The sequence below is a fragment of the Trichomonascus vanleenenianus genome, assembly GCF_965637985.1.
Source record: "Trichomonascus vanleenenianus strain CLIB 3782 genome assembly, contig: TRVA0_001S, whole genome shotgun sequence".
Classification (NCBI taxonomy): Eukaryota; Fungi; Ascomycota; class Dipodascomycetes; order Dipodascales; family Trichomonascaceae; genus Blastobotrys; species Blastobotrys vanleenenianus.
This window is the reverse complement of record NW_027481886.1, coordinates 850,583-877,283: the sequence shown is the minus strand read 5'-3', so window position 1 is coordinate 877,283 and position 26,701 is coordinate 850,583. Positions and strand designations below refer to the sequence as shown.

Below are 26,701 nucleotides of genomic sequence, written 5' to 3'. Positions count from 1 at the left end.
CCGTTTAAGTAGCCGTTCCTAGTCCAAATATGCTATACAATGTAGTATAACAGGAATTATCTACCTTTGCTTCACTTCAGAGGAAACCATTGGACAGTTACCAATATAGGATACCTATATACCGGCAATGTCGTTGATATTGGAGAAAGATACTTAAATCACTGGAAGGCAACCAAATCCACAATGAACAGTTGCTTCAAAGAGTCAAACAAAAGTAATCGAATTTAAAGTAGAAATTTAGCATTTAGCAATTGAACTCACAGAGCTATATACCTTTCTATACCTTGTCAGGTTGCTAAATGAAATCATTATGGCGGTGAGGTCCGCTTACATAATCCATTACCAAAGAAACGCGCTGGTGAAATTTAATTTAATTAATTGACATTTTTTCAACTACGCGTCTCTCAAGCACATTCAAGGATGTCGGTTCACACTGACGTGGAAAGGTCGATAGCACAGGTTCTGCTATCGCAGAAGGTTATAGCTGTGGAACGGACAAAAGAGTACTGGCTGCGGCTGAGAGGACAGCGCTCACTGGATGATCCACCCGCCAAGCACGTCAACGAAGAATACGACAAGTGGAGCGCCGTCATCGACCGCGTTACAGAGTCGTTCCAGCTTCTGGGTATGGACGTCAAGATGGTGCGGGACCCGGTGGACGGCACAGAGCTGTTTATTGTCATCATTCAGGAGGACCAGGAGTACACGCAAGTCGCTACGCGGCTGCCGACTGACACTATAGAGTTCTTCAAACTGCTGCTGCACAATCTTTTCTCCGAGGAAACAAACTCGCCAATGGATCGGTTCTTTCTGTCTATTGGCGAGATGAGGGGCATTCCCGAATTGAAACGGGGACGGTCCGATGCCATCATTGAATCGCATTTGAAGAAGCTAACCGACGAGCTGTGGCTGTCAGAGAAAGATGGGGTTTACACCGTGAGCATTCGGACACTATATGAGATGGAGGAGTTTTTGAAGGAGAACTTTGGTCCCGACGGAACAGATACACTACGAAAGTGTGGACTGTGTCGCATGTACTTCACATCGGGATGGCAATGTACGACTGAAAATTGCAGCTTCAGGTCGCATCATTACTGTTTGGACTCATTTGACGTGTACGACTGTCCAGAATGCCATACAAACTTCCTCCAAACACGAAAGCAAGTGGGTCTAGCGTTGACTTCCAGTGATCGTGTCTAACTAAACATGCCTTAGCTTTCGTTAACGCAACAAAAACTGACAGCGACCTATTCCAGGATTAACAACACCAATGCATCTCTCCCACTTACATTAACTAATAGCGGCCTGTAGATTACTTAATTTATTGCTCCATCACGGAGAATCAACTACTCACCTAATATCCACTAACGAAACGTTAGGATTACTCCGCGCAGCGGAGCCCCCAGGGGGGGTTTGGGGGGACTGGTCCCCCCATTAGTACTAACAGTGGAGTGTATTCGAGGGCCAGCCCTCGAGCTCCCGTAGCTGGGGGCGAGCCCCCAGACCCCCCTCATGGTAACAATGTAACAAATATTTTCGTTACACTCGTAACAAACTCCCAACTTCTGTAACAACGACCGCGAAGCTGAGCCCCAGGTACAATAACTACCACATTACCCGATTAATATAGACTGTGAATCCAGCGATTATTTCATAGGTTGTATACCTAGCTCCTAAAACTGATTACTGTACGAGGTCAATTGGAGAAACGGGGGGACCAGTCCCCTCAAACCCCCCTGAGGCTCCACTTCGCGGATTTCTTCTGCCCCCATCAGCAATCCCTCCGCGAAGCGGAGCTACGGGGGTCTGGGGGCTGGCCCCCAGGCAGAAGAGGAGCGTTCATGGGGGGAGTTGAGTGCGGCGCGTGAGGCTTGTGGTGCGGCTGAACATAATTAAGTTAACTAGCTAAGCCCCCTCCATCAGGAACACACACGACAAGGGTCCAAACGCCTTAATCGAGGGTGCCGTACATTTGCTATCGAGGCGTTCAATTGACATCGAAGAACCAATTCCGCAATGTCGTCGACAATGGTGATGGAGAAGTCTGCGCAGACGCAGAATGCGAAGAAACTCACGACTAAAAAGAAGAAGGAGGCGCACAAGAAGAGGGTCCTTATGCGGCGCGTGTGGTTCCTGGGCCATTCTGCTGTCGTAGTGCTCAGCGGGCTCTCAGCACTGGCACATATCGTGTTCCTTGACGGAACATTGGTGGGGCAAATCGTCTACCGGCTGGCGTTTGCGGCCGCCGCGTTCACGTACGGGTTCTCGCTGCGCCAGAAGCTCTATGGAGAAGGTAAAAACCGCCAGCGTCCACCGTCGTTCTTCATGGTGCTGCACTTCGCTACGGCCCAGTACTTCCTTCTGTCCCTGCTGTGGCTCGTGTCGCGACAGCACCTGCTCAAATTGACCCCGTACGTCGTGTATTCGCTGCTTCAGGCGGCCGAATTTGCGGCTACCTACGTGATCAAGGACGAGGATCAGAAGGCCCGGGTTCACGCTCTGGTGAACGATCATGCTTATCAATTGGAGGTGCTCGTTGCCTACTCGAACGTACTGCTTTGCCTGAGGTTGCTGCTCGATGTTCTACTCATTCGAACGGCCTCCGGCCTGTCATTTATGGCAATGCTTTTTACGTTCCGGTTCTCTATGCAGAACCGTGCCACAAAAGACGGGCTGAAAAAGGTCGAGAGCCTAGCGGACAAGCTTCTGACCCACGAGAAGGTACCTGCCAAGGTACAGGACGTCTGGAAGAAGATCAAGTGGAGCATTGACACCCGGGACACTTACGCGCTTAGCCCGGCAGAGAAGAGGGAGCAGGATGCGCGACGAAAACAACTCCTGGAGAAGGAGGCGGCCGAATTGGCACAGGCTGAGAAACTACTGGATGAGGGGAAGCTCCCTGATGGTCCAGTCGCCGGGCTGAAAGCAGATAATGCTAGTCAGGCATCTACCAAAAAGCCCACGCAGACTAATGGAAGTGTGCCCCAAGATATCAATAAGGACGGGCAGAGCACCCCAAATATTCCTGCAATTCAAGTCAATGGCCAGCCACAGCAATAGACGACTATTTAATTTTACCGCATGTTATAATTCTTTAGTAGCTATGGGGGGACCAGTCAACACCCACTTCTCTCCCTGTTACAAGGAACTGTTACAGAGGTTGGGAGTTTGTTACGAATGTAACAAAAAAGATTGTTACATTGTTACCATGAGGGGGGTCTGGGGGCTCGCCCCCAACTACGGGAGCTCGAGGGCTGGCCCTCGAATACACTCCACTGTTAATACTAATGGGGGGACCAGTCCCCCCAAACCCCCCTGAGGCTCCACTTCGTGGAGTTTTCATCATGTCACGTCTATTCATTAAGATTACTCCGCGAAGCGGAGCCACGGAAGCTCGAGGGCTGGCCCTCGAAATATTACACACGGGTACTGTTTAGGCCTGGGCAACTTCTTCCTTGATCTGTTGCAGCTTTTCCCAGCCATTAGTGCCCTCCCAGAGTGTCTTTCCTTTGCCCATAAGAGACCGCACAGTCGTCCGAGCCTTAAACTTCCAGTCAGGGCACACGACAGACCCCTCAATTCGCCCCTCCTGAGGGCCAAAGTTGATGTATGCATCGATAAGGTCGCCACAGAAATCGACAGCCTCGTTCCAGGTCTTTTCATCCACTTCCACATGCTGGATAATGATTCGGTACCCCTTTTCGTAGCTCTCCAATGCAGCCCACGGCTTCTTTTGCCAAACGTACACTCGCGCAACCAGTTTCCACAGCCGACAGTCACTGGTGATCAGCGCCGGGATAGTCACCGTCACGAGCTTCATCACTGATTTCTGGAAATGGTCGAGATTCGCATTGCCTTCCTCATCGACTTTGTACTCCGTCCCGACCACCAGCTGGACAAGACGCTCGACCATGTCGATATCGATAGCCGCCTCGCCGTCTTTCTTGCCGCGGATGTCAATGATGATGTTTACGCCCCGCAGGACATCGTTCCACTCGTTAAGGTCTGCTGCTACGGTGATGAAGTTAGTCCAAATCCTCCAGTCTCGCGTATCCTGCGAACCCTTGACTGCCTGCTTCAGTGCATTGAACGCCTCCTTCTTCTTGTTGAGCTTTAGAAGAGCCGTAGACAAGTTGCTCCACGCCTTTGGATCGTCCTCATCAATCGCCACGCATCGGGTGAACGCTTCAGCCGCCAGTTCCCACTGCCCAGTCTGCAACCCCGCAACACCATACATGAACCAAGCATGCGCATGCAATGGATTCACATGGAGCGAGTCGTTAAGGTGCTTGATAACCAGATCAAGGTTCCGCTCAACGCCCTTGGGTGGGCTGAAGTAGTAATTGCCGAGAGACCGCTTAGCCGGCGCATATCGGCCAATCTCCCAGGCCTTTTCCCAGTATTGCGGGTCATTCGTGATGTCGCCGAGGATGGACCATGCCCTGGAATCCTTCGGATGCTTCTCGAGGTGTTCATTAATAACCTTTTTGGCCGTAGTCTCATCGCCCACGGCAGCATAACAGAGCGAGATCTCATTGGGCATCTCTAGTCTCTCGTACACTTCGAGGGCCGACTTGAGAGCCCCGAATTCCATGTATCGCTCAGCAAGCTTAACGTCCATCTGCCACTTGGGCAATGGCAACAACTGGTGAATGAAAGCCATTCTGCGCGATACGTTGCCGTGTTTTTGTTCGACGTCAGACTGCGGCAGGTAGCGTGACACATTTGCTTGGCCGAGCTCTTCGACAAGAGACTGGATCTGGAGAGTACCACGTTCGGCGTGCTTCACCGAGTAGGCTTCTAGCACGGATCTGTCCCACAGGGCTCGCGAAAACAGGCACCAATTGACCGTCGACGGTGGAGAGTTGATAATTCGATTCACCATGGCCGTCAGTTCCTCCTCCACCAGAACATTTTTAAGTGGAGTGGACTGGCGGATCTTGGCCTCCCTCAGCAGCAGATTGGCGACGTCGATATCTTGCAGTGCCGGCTGGTTATTGGGGTCCACGCCTCTCAATTCTTCGGGGATCTGTGATTCTCCATCTTCCGAGAAGTCAGTCTTCTCAAGGAGAAGGTCCGAGTTCAGCTGCATAGCACTTGGGACAGCTTCATCGACTTCTTCAGGCGTATCGACAGTTTTGTCCTCCTTGCTCTTGGCAATGACGATAAGCTGGGATGTCGAGGTCTGCTGGAACTTGGTTCGCTTACCTCGCAAACCGGTCAGAACCCACTCGAAACCAGACAGCTTCTGGGCGGTTTCGAGATCTGGGTCGGCTTTGTGTTCGTATCCATAGAGAATCTTTGCTCTAGCAGCCTCAAGCTTGTATCGCAGGAACAGCTGCTTTGACTCCTCGGAATTGACGTCAGAACCGACAATTGCATTCACGGTAGCCAGGCTAAGGTACGAGAAGATTTCTTCATAAATGCTTGCTGACTCTCCGCTGAGAATCGACTGGTGGATAACCAGAGCTCGGGCGTACCACCATTTGGCAAAAGGCTGGAGCGGCCCTTCCTTGCCACTGAGCTCCTTCAGCAGGATCAGGGCGAAAACCAGCAAATGGGGGTACGACATGAGACTGAACGGAGTCTCGCCATCCTTTTCGAGCTCGGGGAGAAGGAATTGGTCTTTTTCGGCGTTTGGTAGGATAACCTTGAATGGATCAAAAGTCAATGCTGGGCCAGTGACGTTAGCTTGGATATAGGAGTGCAACAGCGCAATGGCAATGGCGATGAGTTTTGAATAGTCTTCTTCAGTGGATACTCGAGCCTGCAGATCAGCAGCACGCCAGGATCTTTCAGTAATCGATGCAAAGAGGGCCTGGGATTCGGGCAAGGAGAGTACTTTATCATAGTCACCTTTTGCCAAGTCTCCAGCGTAATCTAGCGATTCTGGATTCGCGTCTGCAAGCAGCAGCTTGCTATGGACTTTTCTCAAATCGGCCATCGCCTCTTTTTTACGCCTCGATCTCTAGATATCGATGAGATCGTATTTGAAAATATTTCAATCTCTGAAACAGCCGTGTGTTCAAATTTACGTAGCGTGATGAAAAATACCAACAGCCTCTACATATGCTCCAGCCTCTCCCCACAGGACGGGCCTGCGGCGGAGGTAAGCTCCACCCTAATAATCGCTGTCTTCGAATTGTCAATTGGCAAAATCTTCGATTTATTTTAAATTAGAGGGAAGAATTCAAATCAAAGCGGGATGGCTGCTTTTAGGTGAGGGTGGGGTGACGAGCCGCATATCCAGCGGCTTAGCTTGAAATAAAAAATCCCAGAAAGACCCGGGCGATGAAGATAGGTTGGGTTGCTGATAGTAATTGTGGAACAGGGTTCAAATCAGTATTGGAGCATAATGTATTGCTAAAGCAAGGAGGTCAGAGCAGTTGCTCATGCACTGGGCGGAAAACGCTTTGCAGCAGCATGCAAAGTGTAAGGCATAGCGCATAAGATCCTCGCTGCCAAAGGGGGAGGGCTACCTTCAAACCGAAAAGAGGTCCCCCCGCCATTTTGAAAATTATGACAAGAAAAAGAAGACCATTATTGTTTGGAAATTACAGTGTAGCTGCTTAATGTTTACAAAATGACGAGATTTGTCTGAGATTAAGCTTTAGACAGTTACCTTAACTGGCAAAATTTAATATAGCCACCCTCACCGACGCCATTGAGTGGGATCAGGGGGGGCAGCAGGGCCTACAATAAAGGAGGAAGGAACTGTATTGTATCGATACATTCCATCGATCGAAAGGGCCTCCTTCTCCGGGCGATTAACGAAACATGTCTCTACGTAACACGTTAAAGTACTGCCACAATTGGCGGGCCCAGGCGAAATGTTAACAGGGCAAAAAAAACTCCAGACGATATATAAAGATTGGGGATGCCTGGAGGTGGATATTTCCACTGTGCATATGGGTAACGACTGAAACTGCCGTGCATTACCTTGGATGAGCAAGCAGATAAGTCCTCAATAATCTCTCTGGTACTATCTGCATTCCTTTGCTTTGGCTAGGTATTGAAGATTGTGAACGAGATATTCTGGTTTGGGGGTGGTGCTATTGGCCAGATTTGAGCCATGAAGCTATTCCAGCGGTTTAAAGCCAAGGGAAAAAAGCCGAAGGAAGGCGATAATGATGCGGCACAATCGGTTGTTGACAAACTACACCGCGACAAGGGCAGCAATATGTCGCGCCGCAGCGGCAACGAAGATAAAATGATTCTGAGGATGAGAGCGAGCACAAGCTTCCAGCAGAAGAAGCGGCGAATTGCGCTCAGGAAAGCGCTGACTCTGGACGGAATTCAGGACTATAACAGGGGCAATTTTTCACAAACGTTCCGAGTAGATCTGGCAAAGCTCAGTAACCAGGCAGGTTGGGAAGGTTTAACGGCGACATTGAGCCAATCGCCGAGCGTAGACTGCTCCAAAGGCTACTCGCTGGCCTCTATATCAACCAAGGCGTCAATATTAACAAAAGGCTCTGGGTCCACTAAAGTTGCCTCGACTATAAGCGTTCTCTCTTCGGATAGCCTGAGTTCGCAGGCCACAAGAGTTGGTAATGGAGAAGCTCCGAGGACGGCAATTCTAAAGATATTGGACCCGTGCTACTTCCCTGTGGGGTACCAGGTGCCTGATGTTGCCGAGGAGTTGTTTAATAACGAGGTTACGGCGTACACCTATTTCTTGAGAGATCTCCAGGGCACAGTGGTGCCGCGGATGTACGGCAATGGCTATTTAGAGGCCGAGGACTTTGATATCCGGGGACATTTTTTGCTGTTGGAGGACATAGGAACGGTTCGGCCTACCCCCGGAATGCCGAGTCGTCGATGGTACTATGACCGGGCTATTGAGGCGCTACAGAGCATTCATAATAGGGGGCTGGCGCATTTAGACATCAAGGCCAACAACATGGGGATCCGGGGCGATGGGACGATAGTGGTGTTTGATTTCGGGCGGTCGGTGCAGCTGGCGAGGTGCGAGTTTGGCATGTATGCGCCGAAGATTGATCTCAAGCGGTTGGACCATATATTTGGGCGGTACGAGGAAGAAGTTGATTTGTTTGCACGGGAGGATATGTTGGAAGCGTTGAAACAGCAGCAGCTTTCTAGAGAGTCGACTTTTACTTCCAAAGAAATGGCCTTTATTATTAAAGAGCCTTCGACTACCAAAAATCCTTCATCTACCAAAGAGCCTTCGACTTTTTCTACGACCTATACGGGTAGCAAAGCAGCTGCGACTTTTTCTACGACCTATAATACGGGCATCAAAGAATCGCCGAGCTTGAGTAGTACAGTGACTATCGATAGCAAAGGATCGCCAAGCTTGAGTAGTACGGCTGGCAAAGAATCTCCAAGCTTGAGCAGTACGGCTAGCAAAGAATTGCGATGGAAATCCGAAGACGATATATCGATAATCAGTGAACGCACCGAGATAGACGAAGAAGAAGACGAATTGACAGAGATGCCACCTCCAAGACTGCGTCCACGCCCCACCAATCAACGGCCAAAGTCCTATCTCCCACGGCTATCATTTGGAGCCGAGATTGGTCTGGCTTTGGATGAATTGAACTAACCACGAAACCTTACTAACATATGCCAAGTACTAACGACTAACGTTTATTCTACCCGTTTAATATTTACCTGCATAATGTCCATCGCTAGTCAAGCCGATACTCATCCGAGAGCTTCAATAGCCAAGACAGCCGCACTGCGATCTGCGATGCTGATCGCTACAGTCTCAAGTGTATATTCCAGGCCGCCGGAGAGACCGTCTCGGGAAAAAAAATCGTCATACCACCAATAGGGTAATCAATCATCGACTTAAGCGAAGCGGGAATTATCTTATTTATTATCGCTTGATATGTTGAATTACTAAGTAATTTCTAATGAAATGCAAAACTACTAAAAAAAAAACTACGGCGTGCGTAGTTCACGCACTGGGGAGTGGAGATTTTTGCCGCCTTGTGCAGGAATATGTACGCATTCACGATGTACTTCTCGGGGGGCTGAGTTTCACAGACATGTAGGTGGGTACTAGCGAGTCACAGATACAAAAAATCAAAATCTCCTCATTTTCTATTGGGCATGTGCGAGGATTTTCTATGGTGCGTGGACGGGAGGCATAAGCGAGAGCCACCAGGGATTAATCCTGGCCCTCCTATAATTGAAACGCTAAACAGGCTATCCTCCCTATATTACGTACTACTTATAATGCTATAACAGCAAATAGCAAAATTTTATCTAAAGGAATGGGGAGCTTGTTTGGCTACAAACACTTGCGACGAGAACCCAGGTGTCTAATGAATCCCATCGAACCATCTGGGCACGTTTAATGAGGAGTAGAGCCCACCTACGTATCAGTCGAGGGTGTGTGCGACAGGCCTCTTTAGGCCTGCGGCCGGCGTGCGGCAGCCCGCGCGCAGACTTTTCTCTCCCTTGCAGGCCCATAAATGGCTATCCTTTTTCTTACCTTCTTTTACATTTTTTTTTTTTCATTTTTTTCATTCGAAATTACTGGAAACTCATTCTTTAATGATCACACTCATTATTTCTGCTTCCAGAACTACTACCTCAACCATTGTTTGGACGAGCTTCCTGAGATCGTAAATCGTAGACTACATAGCTGATTTTGAAAGAAAAAAATACCCTTGATCCTGCTCCGAGTACTGGTGGTAGGATTCTTATATTAATGTTGCGGCGATAAACTTATACGCAAGGTTTGCCGCGCTAGATTGCGAGAGATAACAGCCAGTTAATTGGAACTGAATAGTTTGGATCTCAAACTCTCAACCGAACTTGAACTTTACAAGTTAAAGGAACTTTAAGAAGAAACGATGGAGTCCAGTCGATCTTCGTATGACGACAGCTTGCACTCTGAGTTCCTGCACGATCACAGGAACCAGCCCCACTCGCTCCCGATGCGTAGCTCTTTCTCGGAGCTGCGGCCCACCCGGAGCCGTGATACGCTTACCAGCAGCCATTCGAGCAGCGAGACCCCCGATGACGTACTCGCCAATCCCACCGAGGAGCCCATCTCGCAGTTTGGCATTGATCCCATGTTCACGCGGCCCAGGGGGTTCTCCCAGGGATCACGGCGCCGGGACTCAACCTCTTCATGCGCAGTATCTGAGCGCTCCGTAGCATCTGGCAACGTCGAAGGAATCCTCCTTAACAAGAAGCCCTCGACGAGAAAGAACTCGCGCCGACCCAGTTCGGTCGGAGAGGGTGCCAACATGTCGCGACGAAGCCGTAGGCTAACCAAATCTTCTGTCGTATCGGCTGCCGAAGATGCGTCAAGGCTCAGCTTTGGCGAGGACCAGAAGGAAGAAGACGTGTGCTTCCCACTGGTTGAAAGCAACTTCCGCACCGGAATTGACTTTGATGAGCTCGATGACTTTTTTGAGGAACTTCCGCTCGACAGCGACTCGACCCGGCACTGCTACAAGCAGGTCCAGGCCCGCCTCAACGCCGGTCACCGACCGCTGGCGCCCCCCGGGCTCGGAACTCACAGTACGGACCGTCTCGAGGGGACCAACTTCAAGGCGTGGAACTACGACGACGAGGAAAAGTCCATTGGACTCGAAGACTCGGCGTCGTTTGACGACCTGACCGAGGAGCGCTTCAGCTTCTTTGCCTCTGAGTGGGACGAGACTGTCCATGCCCCAGACCTGGCGACGTTGTGCAAGAATGGCGGGTCGGCTCGAAAGATGTTTGACGAGGCCAACGGCACGTGGTGGCTCGATTGCCTCGAACCAACCGACGCGGAGATGAAGGCCATTGCCAAGGCGTTTGGCATCCACCCGCTGACCACGGAGGATATCAAGATGCAGGAGGCCCGAGAGAAGGTGGAGCTGTTCAAGACGTACTACTTTGTGTGTTTCCACACGTTTGACTGTGACAAGGACTCGCCAACCTTCCTCGACTCGATCAACATGCACTTTGTCGTGTTCAAGAATGGCATTCTGTCCTTCCACTTCCGCCCAGTCCAGCACACGGCCAATGTGCGGCGACGAATTCGACAATTGCAGGACTATGTCAATGTGTCTTCTGACTGGATCTGCTACGCGCTCATTGACGATATCACCGATAGCTTTGCTCCCATTATCAAGGATATTGAAATTGAGACGGATATTATCGAGGACTCTGTGTTTGTAGCGCGGGAATGCGACTTTGGACGCATGTTGCGGCGCATTGGCATGGCGCGAAAGAAGGTCATGTCCCTGATGAGATTGCTCTTCGGCAAGGCCGACGTTATTAAGATGTTTGCCAAGCGATGCAACGAGCGGTGGGACAATGCTCCTCGCGGCGAAATTGGCCTTTATCTTGGTGATATCCAGGATCATATCGTCACCATGTACCAGAACTTGTCTGTTTACGAGAAGATTTTCTCGCGGTCCCACGGCAACTACCTTGCCCAGCTTCAGGTGGAGTCGGTCAACTCGAGCAACCGGGTTACCAAAGTGCTTGGGCGGGTTACTGTCATTGGTACCTTGCTTGTGCCTCTCAACTTGGTCACTGGTCTGTTTGGCATGAACGTCCACGTACCCGGTGAGGGTGGCAGCAACCTCGGGTGGTTCTTCGGCATCATCGGCTTTATGATTTTGGCCATTGTTGTTCTTTCTCTTATTGCGGGGCATTTCTTGGCGGTTGACGAGGAGGAAGAAGCACCAATGGACTCGTCACGCGGCGCAGCTACTATCAGGTCCTCTGCCGCTTCAGTTGTCTCCAAGGGCGGCTCCCGCCTTGCCAGATTCTTCAACAAATGAATATATGGCAGTGAATCTAATATTATAGAAGTTAATAATATCATACCTAGACCTCATAGATTAACTATTCTTAGCATTACATTATGCTCTAGTGTAATTGGGGGGACCCCAAACGCCCCTGGGACACCGCTTCGCGGAGATTTGGACTGTAACAGGCTATTTGTTACACGTTGTTACGGGGGTTTTGTCACATGTTGGGAATTTGTCGCGGTGTAACGCGAAGTTCGTTGCGATCCGGGGGTTTGGGGGATGGCCCCCAGCTACGGGAGCTCGAGGGCTGGCCCTCGAATACAATCCACCGCTAGTACTAATGGGGGGACCAGTCCCCCCAAACCCCCCTGAGGCTCCGCTTCGCGGAGGACTGGTAGAATTCGTTGCCAGTAATTGAGCAATGTACTGTGATGTATGGTCGTCTATAATATAACAATAGTTTAAATGAGGGGGTAGTAGGATTTACATTTGGTACAGCTTTATGGGAATCACCAAGTTTAATCGACATAAGCACATCTCAAGTATTAGGTATATTGTAAACCATGGTTTATTGTTATAGATTCTGTTAGCATAAAAAGGTATCCAAACGGCCAATGAAGAAATGCGAAACTCAAATGAGATGTGATATCAATTTGTTTACTTAACAGAACTATAAATTCTCGTTGCGTGTAATCATTTCTTCAATTGTACTACTGATCCTACAACGATTTCAAAAAATGTCTTTTAAAGCTATGAGTGTCAATGAATTCCTGCGGAGCAGACTCGATACCGATTTCATATTTACGCCAAGCAGGTCTCGCTATAGTTGGCGACATCATGCATACCCTGTCCGCAAAGTCACTTTGATGCAGCAAGGGGATGTTCAAGTTCTGCTCCAATCGCTAATAACTCAGAGGTTTCCGCAAACTCCTTATGTTCTCGATTGTGAGTTTTGTCGAAGGCTGGCGAGCCCTGACTTGGCGCACACTTTACGCGACGGCGCAGGTCCTAAGGGATCTACTTGATTATTCAATTCACGGCTCCAGGAACCTTGCGACGAGACGAGTTGCGGAAGGTAGATGGGGAAGCTGATAATAGGACGGATAAACTAACAGGCAATGCCCATGCCTGTATAAATCGTACCCTGTCGCGTATGAGAACATACGCCGTACGTTTCGCGATAATAACGGATGGGCAAACTTCTTTTTGCTCAACTGGTTCAGCAGATGCGACCGTCCAAAGGCCGTTATTACCAATGATCAACACACGCCGATTACCTCGACCTTCTGGCAGATGAATCTACTTGGATTACGAAGACATATAGAGTTCCAGTGAACTATGGCATATGAGGGCGCTTAACCATCAACACGTACCGATTACCTCGACTTGCTCGAAGATTATTATATTGCTTAGATTATAGGTACCACAATTTACCGCCTTAAAGAAATATCTGAGGTGATGATCCGAGGCTTGATGAACTGGCAATAGTTTTTAATCAGTTAATTACCACTCATTCCAAAGGCTTTAACAATTAATATTCTCTAGAAAGAAGGCTAATCAGTTACGGAAAATACATCTCAATTAAAGTACGCTCTAGAGACTATCAATCAATAACCATTCTAAGAAGGAGGGGACATGAATACATTAGTTAGATAAACGTAGATATAAGGCTTATCGCTTTCGCTTTTTACTCTTCTCGACAGACTCAGCCAGGAACTTCTGAACTGCCTCGTCCGAAGGACCCTCCTCGTCCTTAAAGACCTCCTTTCGCCATTCTCGCAACCGCTTCTTCTTGGCGTACTTCCGTCGATCCTTCTTCTTCTTCTCGGCGTCTCTAAACTCAGCCAGCTTCTTGAGACCAACATACTGGTTCAGGTCCTTATCAGACGCAAGAAGGATATCTCGCGGAGACAGTCCAAACGAGTCGGCCTCAACTTCTCTATACTTGAACTTGAACCCGCCCATTGGTGCCTGAATATTTTCCTCCTCCAGCGCAAGATCAATGTTCTTCTCCACAAATGCCTCAGCAGCGGCCCGCAGCTTCTGCTTCTCCAGCTTCTCCCGCTGCTTCTCCTCCTTTTTCTGCTTACGCTTGGACTTTTCTTCCTTTACTTCAACGTCCTCCATCTCCTCATCTTCTTCCTTTACTTTAACGTCATCATCATCTTCCTTGATCTCTGCATCCGATGCGTCATCGTCCCACGTTGGCTTGACCGTAGGATCCTCCTCGGCGTAGAATTGCTCGTCAAACACTTGCTTCATTCGTCTATCCCACTCATTATCATCAAACTCGCCCTCCAGATCCTCAGCAGAGAACATTTCGCCGGCTCGCTCACCGACAATCTCCTTCAGCTGTTCCAGCTTGCTGAGAACCTCCTTAGTCTTAAGCTTCTTCACCCGGTTAACTTCTGCCTTGTACTTGTTCTCCTCCTCCATTCGCTGGTCCTTCTTCTTCTCACGCACCCGCTTTCGCGAGGACTCCTTCTGGCGTCTCAGCGTATTGGCGTCTCGCGCATAAGACACCAGCTGGGCCGCATTCGGGTCCTCATATCGGAAGTTGTATGCATTTTCAAAAGTATCGGCAATGTCGTCAAACTCCTCGTCATCCTCGGATTCGTCGACAATATCGCCATAGGCTGGGATCACCTTCTCTCCGGTAGTCTTGTCTACGTTAGGCGGGATCCATGCCTGGTTGTTGATGAAAGACTCGAGGAATCCCTTTTCGTCGTCAGCAGGGTCCGGCAGCTTCACAGGCTCCACCGTCCGCTCTACTTTTCGCTTCTTGAGGAACCCGTCTTCTTCTTCTTCATCACTTTCATCTTCGTCCACAGCATTAAAGGCATCCTGCACCTCTTTCTTGATCTGGGCCTTGTTGATCTCCTGCTGCACGGCATATGGCTTCTCCTCGTCTTCATCTTCTTCGCCTACGTTGCCCTGCAACAGATTCATTCGGTGGTAATCTTTGAGGTAAACGGGCTTGCTCTTTGAAGTAACGGCAACTTCCTCGCCTTCCTTGGGGATCTCGCTGAAGAACTTCTTGCTCTTATCAAGCAGTGCCTCAGGGTTCTCCCGAATCGTCTTCAGGACCTTATTAATGCCGTCATCGATCTCTTCTGTCAGCAACTCGCCAAAATCGTCCTCCTCCTCGGAAGAAGAGCTCTCTTCTTCTTCGATCTCGCCCCGCTTGACCTTCTCTTGCAGCCGGTGGAGCTCTTCTCGCTCTTTATTGTGCTGGAACCGCTTAGCGTAGCTCTCGTCAACTACAAGCTGATCTCCAGCTTCCTCGTCGGATTCGTCCAGAAGAGTTTTTGGATCATCGATCTTCTGTACATTTTCGAGCTGACCCTGCTTCTCCAGAGCCTCCCTGGCCTTCTTTGCCGCAGACTTCTTTCGCGCCATGCTTGATCTTGTCGTGGTTTCGAAATTTTTCAGTCGCCGATAAGAAATTTTGGCGAAACATTTTTTTGGTGATGTGTTCTGCGCGAGATGTTGGGAGTTTTGGCCCTGTTCTCACTTACTCCTAATAATGAGAAGGCCAAAAATCGCGACCCGCGTATGATGAAAGCTATTCAATGTCGGAGAGCATAGTAATAACGACGACTATATACCAGACTGATGTCGCGCAGTACACGAGCGGCGTGGCATTCCCTAAGATAGAGCCAATTGTTATCCAAAAATCGTCTGGCGTGTATGTGTATATGCACATTCCCGAGATTAGAACATGATAACTAACGGATATTCTAGCATCTCCTCTTTTGCATATGGACTGTTGTTAGGACAGCTGAGTGTTCTTGTTATTGTGGCCATATTCATACGATTTTTCATTTTCGCCGACCCGCCGTCGCACAGAAAGGAGTTCCGCCAGCAACGGCTCATCAAAGTGCTGCCGAGCTCCGGGGACAATGTTAACACCATTCTTGAAAAAACATACTACAATGTGGAAAACCATCCAGCCGAGAGCCTGGACTGGTTCACTGTGTTGATAGCACAGACACTTTCCCAGGTGCGGGAGGACGCAATTGCCAATGATAACATGCTCAAGTCATTGAATAAGATGCTTAACGGTAACTCGGTGCCTGATTTCGTGGATGCAATCAAAGTGACCGAGCTCAACATTGGCGACGATTACCCCATCTTCAGCAATTGCAAAATCCTACAGAATGCTGACGAGCCTGGCGGGTTGGAAGCGCAGATTGACGTGGATCTCACCGACACCATCACGCTGGGGATCGAAACACGGCTGCTCCTCAATTTCCCCAAGTCTCTATTTGCCTTCCTTCCGGTTTCCTTAACCGTGTCCATTGTGCGATTTTCCGGTCGGCTCACTGTGTCCCTCAAAAAGTCACACGACAATGGCGACGGGTCCGAGCAGGGGGCTAGTAACTCTGCACCGTCTAGCGCGTCTGCAGGCTCAGCAGGGACCAGCAGTCCAAACCCGAAACCAGTACCGGGCAAGACTTACTTGACCTTTTCCTTTGCGCCCGACTACCGCCTCGAGTTCCAGGTTAAGAGCTTAGTGGGTGCGCGATCGCGGCTCCAGGACGTTCCAAAGATTGGCCAGATCGTCGAATCGCGTCTGCGCAAGTGGTTCACAGACCGCTGTGTCTCTCCCAGGTACCAGCAAATCCCGCTACCCAGTATGTGGCCCCGAAGCAAGTTCACCAAAGAACACACCCAGCCCCCAGCAGCCGCTACCTCCTCTCCCGTCAGCCAACCCAGGCGGTCCATGTCCACTGCAGGGCCAAGCCCTTACCTGGACGAGGGATTGCGCAATAGGCGGCGCTCTTTTGCCGTTCAGGAGTAATCTCCGCGCAATTACACTACAGCCGCAGTGTGTATTCGAGGGCCAGCCCTCGAGCTCCCGTAGGTGGGGGCTCTGCCCCCAAACCCCCGTATTATCAGCCAGATCTCCGCGCAGCGGAGCCCCAGGGGGGGTTTGGGGGGACTGGTCCCCCCTATTACACTAGGCCAGAAGGTGTTCTTAACCGGAGAAATGTACAGTTATCTATATTTATTACCACTTTGTGGGTTATAGCTTTGGTGAGTACCACCAGCGAATGGCGGTGTCGGCCAGCGCTAGACCCACTTCCCCTGAGATCATTTTCCACAGCTCGTTGCGCAGGTACCCCTGCTCCGGTCCACTGGACACGATAACTAACTGCACCGAATCCAACCATTGCTCAAGCTTGGCAACATCTTCCACAAACGGAATCGCGTGTATCAATGCACTGCCAAGCACCGCCCGCGTAGTGGGAGGGCTCTCTTGGCCTGCATCCTGCTTCCCTTCGTCGCCAACCTTGGGGATTTTAACCCCTGAAGGCGTCTCATGGCATTTGATGAGCAGCTTATCCATCAGCAGATCGGCCATGTGCGGATTTTCAGTACGATAAACCGGGGATGTGACGACATGAACCATAGAGACCAATGCAAGGTTAAGCTGGACCGGGGAGAGAATCTCCGGGAACAGCGTGAGAATTGCCTCTAAGTACTCCGGTACCAAGGAATCAATAAGCGATATTGTCACGGCATCCGACTCCTTAGCTGCCGAGGCAACGGTAGTCAGATACGCCAGCATCACCGAGTGGGCGGACTCCAGCACTGGCTGGAAGTATGCAAAGTCGGTATGAACGCCTGGCACCCAGAACTCCCGGGCAATGGGCAGGACAAGCCTGTTTATAGTTGCGGCGTCGAGATAGGGCACAACGCTTTCAAAGAAGTCAAGGATGTAAACAATGCGCCCGCGGTTGACGACACTGGAGGAAAGAGAGCCAATGTTGGTGCTACCAGCCAGCGTCCGGGTTATATGAGCCAATTCTCGGCGCGATGGAGAGTCTAGAAGCGTATCTAGGCATGTGTAGTACACAAAGTCATAGGCGGTGAATCCAGACCCGCTCAAATGCAGCACGATGAAGTAGATTGGCGATAGGCAGCGGACGATCTTAGCCGCGAAGTATCCCCAGCGCGCGGGTTGAGCTGTTCTGAAGAAAGTCCTCTTCTTTGCAGTCAGCATGAGCGAGCAGTATCCCTGGAGCTGGATCATTACGCCAAACAGACACAGTTTTAGTACTTGCCATGATCCATCGGTCAGATTTGGCACTCGGAGAGCGCTTTCTGATAGCAGCTCGACAAAGTCCAACATGTAGTTAAGGGCTTCATCAAGCACGTTTAAGTCTTGCGCAGTGTGCTTCTCAATGCATGCCTTAATGAGGTGTGAGAACCCACTCCAGTGAGTGAACACCGGGTTGCTCGACTGACCACTGGCCACCATTCCCGGCAGAATATTGTAATTCAGGCCCTTATCTGGCCGGCAGATCAGCAATAAAGTTCCTATGAGCACCTCTGAGTGGTTGATCTTGGCGAACTTGCTCGGATCAAGCTCTGTATAGACCTTAGCTAGGGCGAAGTAGGCCACATAGGCGTGATGCACTGTTGAGCTCACTCGGCCACAGACGCTAACAAGCATCTCCTCACCGGCCGCTCTCAGCTTTCCGGCAACAATGTGCTCTCCATGCTTGTTCCTGGCCAGTAACAACCCCGTAACTACCACGAGAACCTTCCACTCTTGCGGCCCACCCACCTGGGCCTGGCACGTCCTCAGAACCAGTTCAGCCCACTTAGCAGGTGTAATAGTCGGGTCAGTGATCTCGGACTTCCTCACTGCCGAAGACCTGAACCCTTCCATGAGATAAACGAGCCTCCCCGCGTCGACATCGCTCGGGAACACCCTGCTACTGCCAATGATCTCCCCCACAATCACCGAGATGTTCATTTCATTCCGGATCGAGGGCAGGTAGAAAACCGCCTTCTGGAACACGTTCTCCCCATCCCCAACTCCCCGGAGCTCCTTCACCAGGCTGTCCAGCACTACCGTAATATCTAAATGGTACATAGTCCTTGGTCAACTTCTTCCTTCGTCGTCCCCTATCGTCTATAGCCGAGGTCTCTCCACGCCCGCCCCGGAGTGCCGACCTCCCATCTTCCTCTCCCAAGTACTACCTCGCAACACTCACCATGTTACTACTATCCAGTACAGTACAGTAGTAGTGTTATCATTGTAGAGTAACTAGCTCGTAGTAGGGATTTTCGAGGGCCAGCCCTCGAGCTCCCGTAATTGGGGGGCGGAGCCCCCAAACCCCCCGCTCCTAAGATTCTGGAGTGGTTTGCTGGGCCCTTGGGCCCCCTATGCGGCTCATGCGGCTTACCCTCCGCGTAGCGGAGCCCCAGGGGGGTTTGGGGGGACGGATCCCCCCAATTGTACTAGGACTGATGCATTCGAGCTCCCTTAGCTCCGCCTAGCAGAGAATTGGTTATTATCTCCGCGTAGCGGAGCCCCCAGGGGGGGGGTTGGGGGGGATGGGTCCCCCCCTTATACCAGTTTAGTACATATTAAGGCGTCTGGGCGATCTAAAAGCTCTGCCAGTTTCAATGAGCTGACGCCATCGCCGGCGATAGTCGTTAGATATCCCGTCTAAAGATGTCGCCGAGGGGTTTGGATGCGCTTGAGTATTAAACGGGATGTGCGGCTCAGCTGTTGAGTGGCATATTATCCCGCGGAGGGCGTGAGAAGGTACGGGATGCGGCGCTATCAGCCGCTCAGGGGTGAAGGATTTCGGCCGTTCGAGGAGGTATTGGAGGAGAAAGAGGAGGAGATTTGATAGGAACCGGGATCTGTCGCCGACAGGGATCAAGGGGATGAGGTGATATTTGTCATCTCCACAGGGGTGCTCTGCGTAGGCTATGCGTGCTACGAGTGAACAGTACGCATATAGGGTGGTACATGATCTGCCTATGACTTGAAAAAATATGCAAGAACGAGGGAGATGTACCAGCGGATATAAATTCCAGGGAGTGCCACTGGAGAGGGGCCCTAAAACCTCATCGAGAAGCGTTAACCATGGCCCCTCTCAAGCCCTACGAGAAGATCGCTCAGCAGGTCCAGCAGCACCGGGACGAAACGGCCCGGGCAGTGGATAAGTTCTTCCCGCCGCTTGCCGGGTCGAAGCACTGGGACCCGCTACCAGAGCCGCTTCCGCGCAACGTGACGGGCCTGCCAAAGCAGTATCTCGACCCAGCGGACTTCGCCATCGTCGAGCGGGACCCACTTGCCCTGGTAGGCGACATTAAAGCCCGCAAGGTGACGGCGATGCAGGTCGCCGGCGCATACCTGCGTGCTGCGATCGTGTCGCAGCGGCTCGTCAACTGCGTGTGCGAGTTTCTGCCGGAGTTCGCGTACAAGCGGGCCAGGGAGCTCGACGAGCACCTTGAAAAGACCGGTGAGCTCATGGGCCCGCTCCACGGTATCCCCATCAGTCTCAAGGAGATGATCGACTTTGGAGGGCACCGTGTCAACCGTAGCATCGCCGCGCTTTACGATAACATTGTCGAGGAGGATGCACATCTCGTCAAAGTGCTTAAGCAGGCGGGGGCCAACTTCCACATCCGGACGACGCAGCCGCAGATTCTGCTGCACGTAGAGGGGGACTCGCAGCTCACCGGCATCACCGAGAACCCGTTCAACAGGGACCTTACCTCGGGAGGCTCCTCGGCTGGCGAGGGCGCGTCTCTCGGGCTCCACTCGTCATGCATTGGCATTGGCACCGACATTGGCGGCTCCATCCGGTGGCCGGCCAGCGTGCAGGGCCAGTACGGCTTCAAGCCCACCTGCGACCGAATCCCGGGCCACGGCCTGGCGGGGGTCATGCCCGGCCCGCTATCTATTCCGGCCACTGCAGGTCCGCTGACGCGTACCCTCGAGAGTACCATCCTGACGACTCGGGTGCTGCTCGAATGCCGGCCGTTCGACGAGGACCCGCGGCTTCTGGGCATTCCGTGGCAGAACAATGTCCTGGAGGGCGTCAAGAAGCTGCGCATTGGCATTTTGAGGGACGATGGCATCGCCATGCCTCACCCGCCGGTGCAGCGAGCCCTCGAGGAGGTTGCTTCCAAGCTCAGGGCTGCTAAGGAGGTCGATGGCATTGAAATTGAACTCGTAGAAGTGGCGCCATACGACCATAAGCGAGCCTGGGACATCATTATGGGTCTCTATGTCGAAGACGGTGGTGAGTTCCTGCGAAAGAAGCTCGCCGAGACCGAGGAAGAGCCGCTGCCGCTGACGGAGTGGGCTTTGAGTCAGCCGCAGGTCAAGCGGCTCGATATCCACGAGCTGTGGCAGCGAAACGTGGTCAAGAACCAGTATCGGTACGAGTACGCCCAGTACTGGAACAAGCTTGGTCTCGATGCATTGATTTGCCCAGCGGGTGCTGGCGGTGCTGCTACCCACGGTAATTCCAAGTACTGGCCCTACCAGGCCCAGTGGAACCTGCTCGACTACCCGGCGCTCGTGTTCCCGGTCACCGCGGTCAAGCCGGAAATCGACGTCAAGGACGAGACTTACGAGCCGCGAAATGCTGATGATAAGTTTGTTTACGATTTGTACGACGCTGAAACGTTCCGTGACGCACCAATTGGCCTCCAGCTCGTTGGTAAGCGGTCCCAGGACGAGAAGGTCTTGGAGATTGCCCAGCTTATTGACAACGTGGTCAACCCAAAAAACTAACCCGACATTGAGGACCTTGGAACATGACTATAGAATAAAAAGAAATAAAATTTGCATTGCATTATCATATCTCTCCGCGCAGCGGAGCCCCAGGGGAGGGTTTGGATTGAAGCTCTAGTGTTTTATGGGGGGACCAGTCCCCCCAAACCCCCCTGGGGCTCCGCTACGCGGAGAGATTGCAGTCAACAACAATACACTTGCATACTTTCGTATCTTGTATCTTTTTTTTTCTATTCTGATTTATTGTGTTTTTATATGATCTTGATTAGATGATACGGCCAACAATTGGATCTAATCTTTCGTGAAAATTATTAACGGAAATGACTGAAAGTGTTTATTGCAATATTTAGGATAGAAACCCATTGACATGTGTATTCCATGGAGTTGGCAAAACTATTTGCTAAATACGAGCTGGGCGGGTCAATTGATCTCCGCGAAGCGGAGCTACGGGGAGTTTGAGGGGCTGGCCCCTCAAGAATACTACTGGCCCCAGTGGTCCCCTAATCTTGCTTCGTGTGGATACAATTGATTATTAATTTATGCAATTGTAGAAATAACCGCTTATATCGCTCGGCATTTGTGGAACATAACATCAAAGAGATCCCTATTCGGAATGCTAATTGTAACTTGCATTGGTAATCCCTTGCATCAAAGTGGCCGTTCGCCGTTGAACCGGTGGATGCGCTTGGCTTGTGCATCTGTGCATTAATTGCATGTTCGTCATACAATACGTATGCGTAAGAAACGTTACAATACACCCCGCTTACATTACCGGCACTTTTGGAAAATTCCTATCAATTTCAATAACTGAACAATTTTCACAAATTTAGACAGCTTCAAACCCTTATAGTCACCCTAATAATTCCAATGGATGATATCTATTTTCCTATAGCCCTAAGGTAGTCATTCATGTGGGAAGTACTCAAGCGGCACAATAATAGCCATACGGTAGTTTTTATGCCGGGTGCACACAGCCGTTATCCGGCCTGTGGCTGCTTCGTACAACTTCGCGCCACTTGTTGTAATACCAATTGGGTGCTGCGTGGCAAATTTTCTGGAATTACCGGAATTATTGGCCAATTGCTTACATGTTACTGAGCGCATCATGTAAGCTCTCGTCCGTCGGGCGTGTTGCATATGGTACCCGTCGAAGAACATCCCGAGTTAATCTCTCGCTCGTCGACCTTAACGCCATACCAATTGTCTGAATCAATGGTCCTTTCACCCTGGTACCACCCGCCTCGAAATCGCCGGAATGCAACGCCGCGTAGCATGCCCTCGCGGTAAGGGTCTCGAGCCTCCAAGTTACTGCGCGTGGCACTCCGCTTCAATGCTGCCCAGACCCTAATCAGGCCACACCGTTGCTTCAGCTTCTCCAATCTTTTCATGCCACCTTGCGCAGTTGTGATGGATGATATCCACGCACCCAGATAATACCGGATTTATCCGCCTATTATTAGCTCCTTCTAAGTTTAATTAGTAGTAAGACCCGAAGCTAATTGACTAACCTGCACAGCAACCGATATAATATTTCCTCTCTACATATAGAATCACTAGGCTGCTACGCAATAATTATTCCACGGTACGCCTAGAATTACTAGGCGGCCGCAATTATTCATGCCATTTAGTGGTTATGATGTCTCTTATTGGGGAAATTTTGTAATTCTGCCACTCAGGGGTCGGCGCAGAAACTGTTAGAAACGTTAAGAGCCATGTGTGCAGTCGGCAGCGGGCGGATCTTACCGCGGGCAGGTAATAACTATTGACCTGCTGGCGGAAGCCGTTACCTACACTCGGACTTGTGTCCGAGAGTGCGCATGAATACCGGGCTTCTCTATAACTGTGCATTTTTTCCCTTGTACCGTACGGTGGCTGCGGTGGAGGTTACTTTGAAACATAATCTACAGATGGATTTAACTGATTCTCCAATTTTTTGACACCCACGAAATGATCAATGCATAAAAGCTCTGCTACGGTAGGTGAAGCACCCAAATTACATCAAACGTCGGATTTCTTGGTGGAGCCATGCTCGAGCATGCATTGTTCCGCTGGCAATTGAATGGCCTGGTTGCTGCTTTTGAGGTGCATTTGCATATTTTGCAGCGAAAAGTGCGCCGTGGAGTTATTATCTCCTGGTGTTGGTAATGAATTGTGAACAATTGAATTTATCTTTTGAATAGTAAGTAAATGCAGGCATAAATTTTTTTATATCTCTTTTGGAGAAGAGATCTCTATCACTTGTTTTCGTTTTCGCTCTACAGGAGTTAGGGCCGTAAGTCGTAAGGTCGTGAGAAAACCATAAATATGAATGCGCTCTTATTTTTTTTGACGGTACCATTTAGCGTTGTCGGAATTGCCTTGCTATACCCTGAAGTCGTTCAAGATTGGCCTCAACTACCCTCATCTCGCTTTGGTATACTCTCAGCTTGCTCCTGCTCTCTTGATCTGTCAAGGTAGTTAGCCAATAGTTACCACAAATTCTCGAAGAGCGTACCATCTTTATATCTCACCTCCTCGATAATTTGATTCATTCGGCGACGTTCTTCCTCGAGACCACGGATGAACTCTTCAACCTCTTCCAACGATCGATATCCCGACAGACCCCCTCTATACATGACCACTTGTAATACCAACCCCCCAAGGCGAATTTCGACCTTGTCCAGATTTTTTTTTGGTTTCAGCACAAAGCTATCGGAGAACAATCAGAGACTTTATATATACGGCAAGGCTAATGAATATGAAGGAGAGGCCAGTTTTAAGATACAAAAGTAAACCTTCGGTGGCCCGAGAGTGGCATTTTTTTTTTTTGCACTTTACCGTAGAAGCTATGGAAGCCAATATATTGGACGCAAGGAAGACAAAAGTAATGATACATGCGTCGTGCAGCTGCCATACTCCATTCATTTAGAAACCAGCATGATAATCAGATTGTTCTCCGTGATGTGCACTTAAGGCGGATATGGATCGTTTACTCGTAGAAAAGGGCTCTTCTGTGTCACATCGGTCCGTGCAAAACACCAGGCCTAAAACACCTTCGTGTTGGACAATCAATCCCTGGCCAGTGCGTACTTTTTCCCCTCCTCATTATCGTTGACAATTGGCCTTGTATTGGGCCAGGAACGAAAAAGTACAGAGTGTGGAGCACAGTTGGACCCTGTCGATAACGCGTGTATCCCAAAAGGTGGGAATGGACAGACCCTGAACTGTCCCTGTGTGTGGGTTCTGGTGAACCCTTTCTAACGCCTCGATGGAATTAACCTGCCGCCTTAACTCACCGCTTGCCCACCCCTCTCTTCTCAAATACGGTTCCAGAAAAATGCATTTGCGTATATTCGACCATTCGCCTGGCGCGAAATAGAAAGGGGCGCAAAAAAAATATACGCACATCTCTTCCTGCGATGTACATTTGCCGCTTGATGTTAGCGCCTAAAAAATACTGTACCGCCCCAAAATATTTCTGATGGGGAGAGTTGAGATGATCAAAAAGTACCAATTCAGATCGCTGCAGTAGGCTCCTACCGTAGTGTCATTTCCACATACCTGCCGGTACCCTCAATAGTGTATAATGCATCGTAGTCCGGCGAAGCACCATATGGGCCTATTGTAACGACTTCTTTGTATATGCGAGTTGCGTACCGCGAAGCATAAGCCCACGATGCAGACTCTCCTCAGAAAAAGCACAGCCATTGTATTGCGTTTGGTGTAATCTGCATCGAAGGGGATCGCCATTGTGTTATACGAGGGTTTGACACAGACATTTGGGCGATAGAGCACCTCAAGGCACAGGGTACGCGTAAGCGTTTTGCCCACGCTGCCCATATATTGACCACTTTTAGGGAAACCTTAACTCCGGTACTGGACAGCCGTCAACTCTCGTATAACTGCACTGGTAGTTCTGACCATGGAGAGATAGCCGATTATCGGTGCTTCGTCGTCCCGGATTCCGCTCCTCACTCCTTGCCGGCGTATTTATCCTGCTTCATTACCCGGTAGTTTTATTTTTTATTTTTTATTTTTTTTTTATTTTTTTTTCTTTCGTCCGTGTCTTGTGCGTCATTGCACATTTCAACCCACATTTTAAAGGCAAGCTTACCTACTGCTGTTCACAGATCCCCCTGTAATCGCAGTGAGCGTAATCCGCTTTGCAATCCACCCCATACGACAATACACACCTGTCCCTGACATACGCAAGATCCTGACGCCTGGCGAACGTGCATTTCCTGCGTCCTGCCTGATTTCCGTCTCTCGCATTTCTCAAAGGCTCAGTGTGTGGGCGCAAGTGGAACACCAAAAATGAGGCTATAGTGTCAGCCATGTTTCTCATTTATGAGCCTGACGAGATAAAACCGGAGAAATAAGCCATAAAACTGGAGAGATAAAGGATGCATAACCATGTAGAAAAAATAATAGATGGATGCAGTTACCGGTAGTGCTACTCCACATCAGGCATGTTCTTGTAGAAGGGCATTCTCCAGTGACGCCCTGGAATCAGCTCGCTGTAGATCAATTCTCCAAGCACCCACCCAGTGAGGGCAGGCAGGACGGCCCACCGGCGAAGCGCCAGCTGGAGGGCGATTAAGTACACAAATGTCTTGTCTGAGAACTGTAGCTTGAACTCTTCATTGGATGAGGGCCCCGGCGAAAACTGGACGCGGTAAACCACGGGGATAAGATGGTAATAGTGTACCAGCAATGCAAACACGAGGGCGGTAGGTCCTGGCGAGACGGTCGGAGGCGTAGATAGCGGCAAAAAAGTCTGCGCCGCCAGAAGCACTACTGGAAGGACCACCATTGTGAGGCTATAAATGAGCACGACAAAAGAAAGGAACTTCCGCGAGCCAAACAAGCGCTCAATTACTCGCATGTTGTACAGGAGCATCACCGCCATGAGAACCTCTGATTGGCTTGTGTATGCTAGCTGATTAATTACAATTCTCCACCATTGGACTGTTCAAAAGTTATAACGTTAGCAACTGGATCTCTCAACGGCTTTGGCTTTTTTTTGATCTCTCTCCCCCAAATTCTCGCAAGGCCACACAAATATTACGGTTTACAATTCTAGCCTCAGCCAATCTCTGGATTACTTACACCATTCTGTTAGATGCGGAGTTATCGACAGGTCAAACAGATATTGCACTTCCTGCAGCGATATTACAATAGGGAACACTAGACTAAAGTATACAATTCTCTTCGTCACAGGCGTGCCCTCAAACCCTGTCGGCGTACTTGAAAACATCTATAATATATAATGCTCTACTCCTGAACACGGGCCTCCCCCTGACAAAACTACACAGCGAATAAATAGACCTCGACTGATAGTGATGATGGTGAGGTGGAAGAGACACGGAGAGGTTAACAGAGGGAAACTCCCAACTCGGCGCGCGCCCCACAAAAACAAAAACAAAAACAATAAACC

At 50.2% G+C, this 26,701-nt stretch overlaps 9 protein-coding genes and 1 non-coding gene across 10 annotated transcripts; 6 read left to right on the top strand and 4 right to left on the bottom strand.

Moving 5' to 3' along the window:
• Positions 1-420: 420 nt before the first annotated feature.
• On the top strand, positions 421-1,200 carry TRVA0_001S09582 (uncharacterized protein; the record flags this gene model as incomplete). Its single annotated transcript, XM_076682084.1, has 1 exon — positions 421-1,200. One exon carries the CDS (start codon positions 421-423, stop codon positions 1,198-1,200), a length of 780 nt encoding a protein of 259 aa, XP_076544041.1.
• An 816-nt stretch (positions 1,201-2,016) lies between these two features.
• TRVA0_001S09560 (uncharacterized protein) lies at positions 2,017-3,060 on the top strand (the record flags this gene model as incomplete). Its single annotated transcript, XM_076682083.1, has 1 exon — positions 2,017-3,060. One exon carries the CDS (start codon positions 2,017-2,019, stop codon positions 3,058-3,060), a length of 1,044 nt encoding a protein of 347 aa, XP_076544040.1.
• A 373-nt stretch (positions 3,061-3,433) lies between these two features.
• On the bottom strand, positions 3,434-5,944 carry EMW1 (tetratricopeptide repeat-containing protein EMW1; the record flags this gene model as incomplete). Its single annotated transcript, XM_076682082.1, has 1 exon — positions 3,434-5,944. The coding sequence occupies one exon, from the start codon at positions 5,942-5,944 to the stop codon at positions 3,434-3,436; it is 2,511 nt and encodes an 836-aa protein (XP_076544039.1).
• Positions 5,945-7,072: 1,128 nt separating this feature from the next.
• On the top strand, positions 7,073-8,566 carry TRVA0_001S09516 (uncharacterized protein; the record flags this gene model as incomplete). Its single annotated transcript, XM_076682081.1, has 1 exon — positions 7,073-8,566. The coding sequence occupies one exon, from the start codon at positions 7,073-7,075 to the stop codon at positions 8,564-8,566; it is 1,494 nt and encodes a 497-aa protein (XP_076544038.1).
• A 1,345-nt stretch (positions 8,567-9,911) lies between these two features.
• Positions 9,912-11,759, top strand: ALR1 (magnesium transporter CorA family protein; the record flags this gene model as incomplete). The annotated part of the gene is made up of 1 exon (XM_076682080.1): positions 9,912-11,759. One exon carries the CDS (start codon positions 9,912-9,914, stop codon positions 11,757-11,759), a length of 1,848 nt encoding a protein of 615 aa, XP_076544037.1.
• A 1,641-nt stretch (positions 11,760-13,400) lies between these two features.
• On the bottom strand, positions 13,401-15,128 carry KRI1 (Kri1p; the record flags this gene model as incomplete). Its single annotated transcript, XM_076682079.1, has 1 exon — positions 13,401-15,128. The coding sequence occupies one exon, from the start codon at positions 15,126-15,128 to the stop codon at positions 13,401-13,403; it is 1,728 nt and encodes a 575-aa protein (XP_076544036.1).
• A 173-nt stretch (positions 15,129-15,301) lies between these two features.
• MMM1 (ERMES complex subunit MMM1) lies at positions 15,302-16,533 on the top strand (the record flags this gene model as incomplete). The annotated part of the gene is made up of 2 exons (XM_076682078.1): positions 15,302-15,417; positions 15,474-16,533. 2 exons carry the CDS (start codon positions 15,302-15,304, stop codon positions 16,531-16,533), a joined length of 1,176 nt encoding a protein of 391 aa, XP_076544035.1.
• A 225-nt stretch (positions 16,534-16,758) lies between these two features.
• Positions 16,759-18,411, bottom strand: TRVA0_001S09428 (uncharacterized protein; the record flags this gene model as incomplete). Its single annotated transcript, XM_076682077.1, has 1 exon — positions 16,759-18,411. One exon carries the CDS (start codon positions 18,409-18,411, stop codon positions 16,759-16,761), a length of 1,653 nt encoding a protein of 550 aa, XP_076544034.1.
• Positions 18,412-19,623: 1,212 nt separating this feature from the next.
• On the top strand, positions 19,624-21,285 carry TRVA0_001S09406 (uncharacterized protein; the record flags this gene model as incomplete). The annotated part of the gene is made up of 1 exon (XM_076682076.1): positions 19,624-21,285. One exon carries the CDS (start codon positions 19,624-19,626, stop codon positions 21,283-21,285), a length of 1,662 nt encoding a protein of 553 aa, XP_076544033.1.
• Positions 21,286-23,462: 2,177 nt separating this feature from the next.
• On the bottom strand, positions 23,463-26,596 carry TRVA0_001S09384. Its single transcript, XR_013062059.1, has 3 exons — positions 26,374-26,596; positions 23,780-26,232; positions 23,463-23,730 (listed from the first exon to the last, which is right to left on the bottom strand). It is a non-coding gene; the product is annotated as an uncharacterized misc_RNA (transcript).
• Between the last annotated feature and the right edge of the window lie 105 nt (positions 26,597-26,701).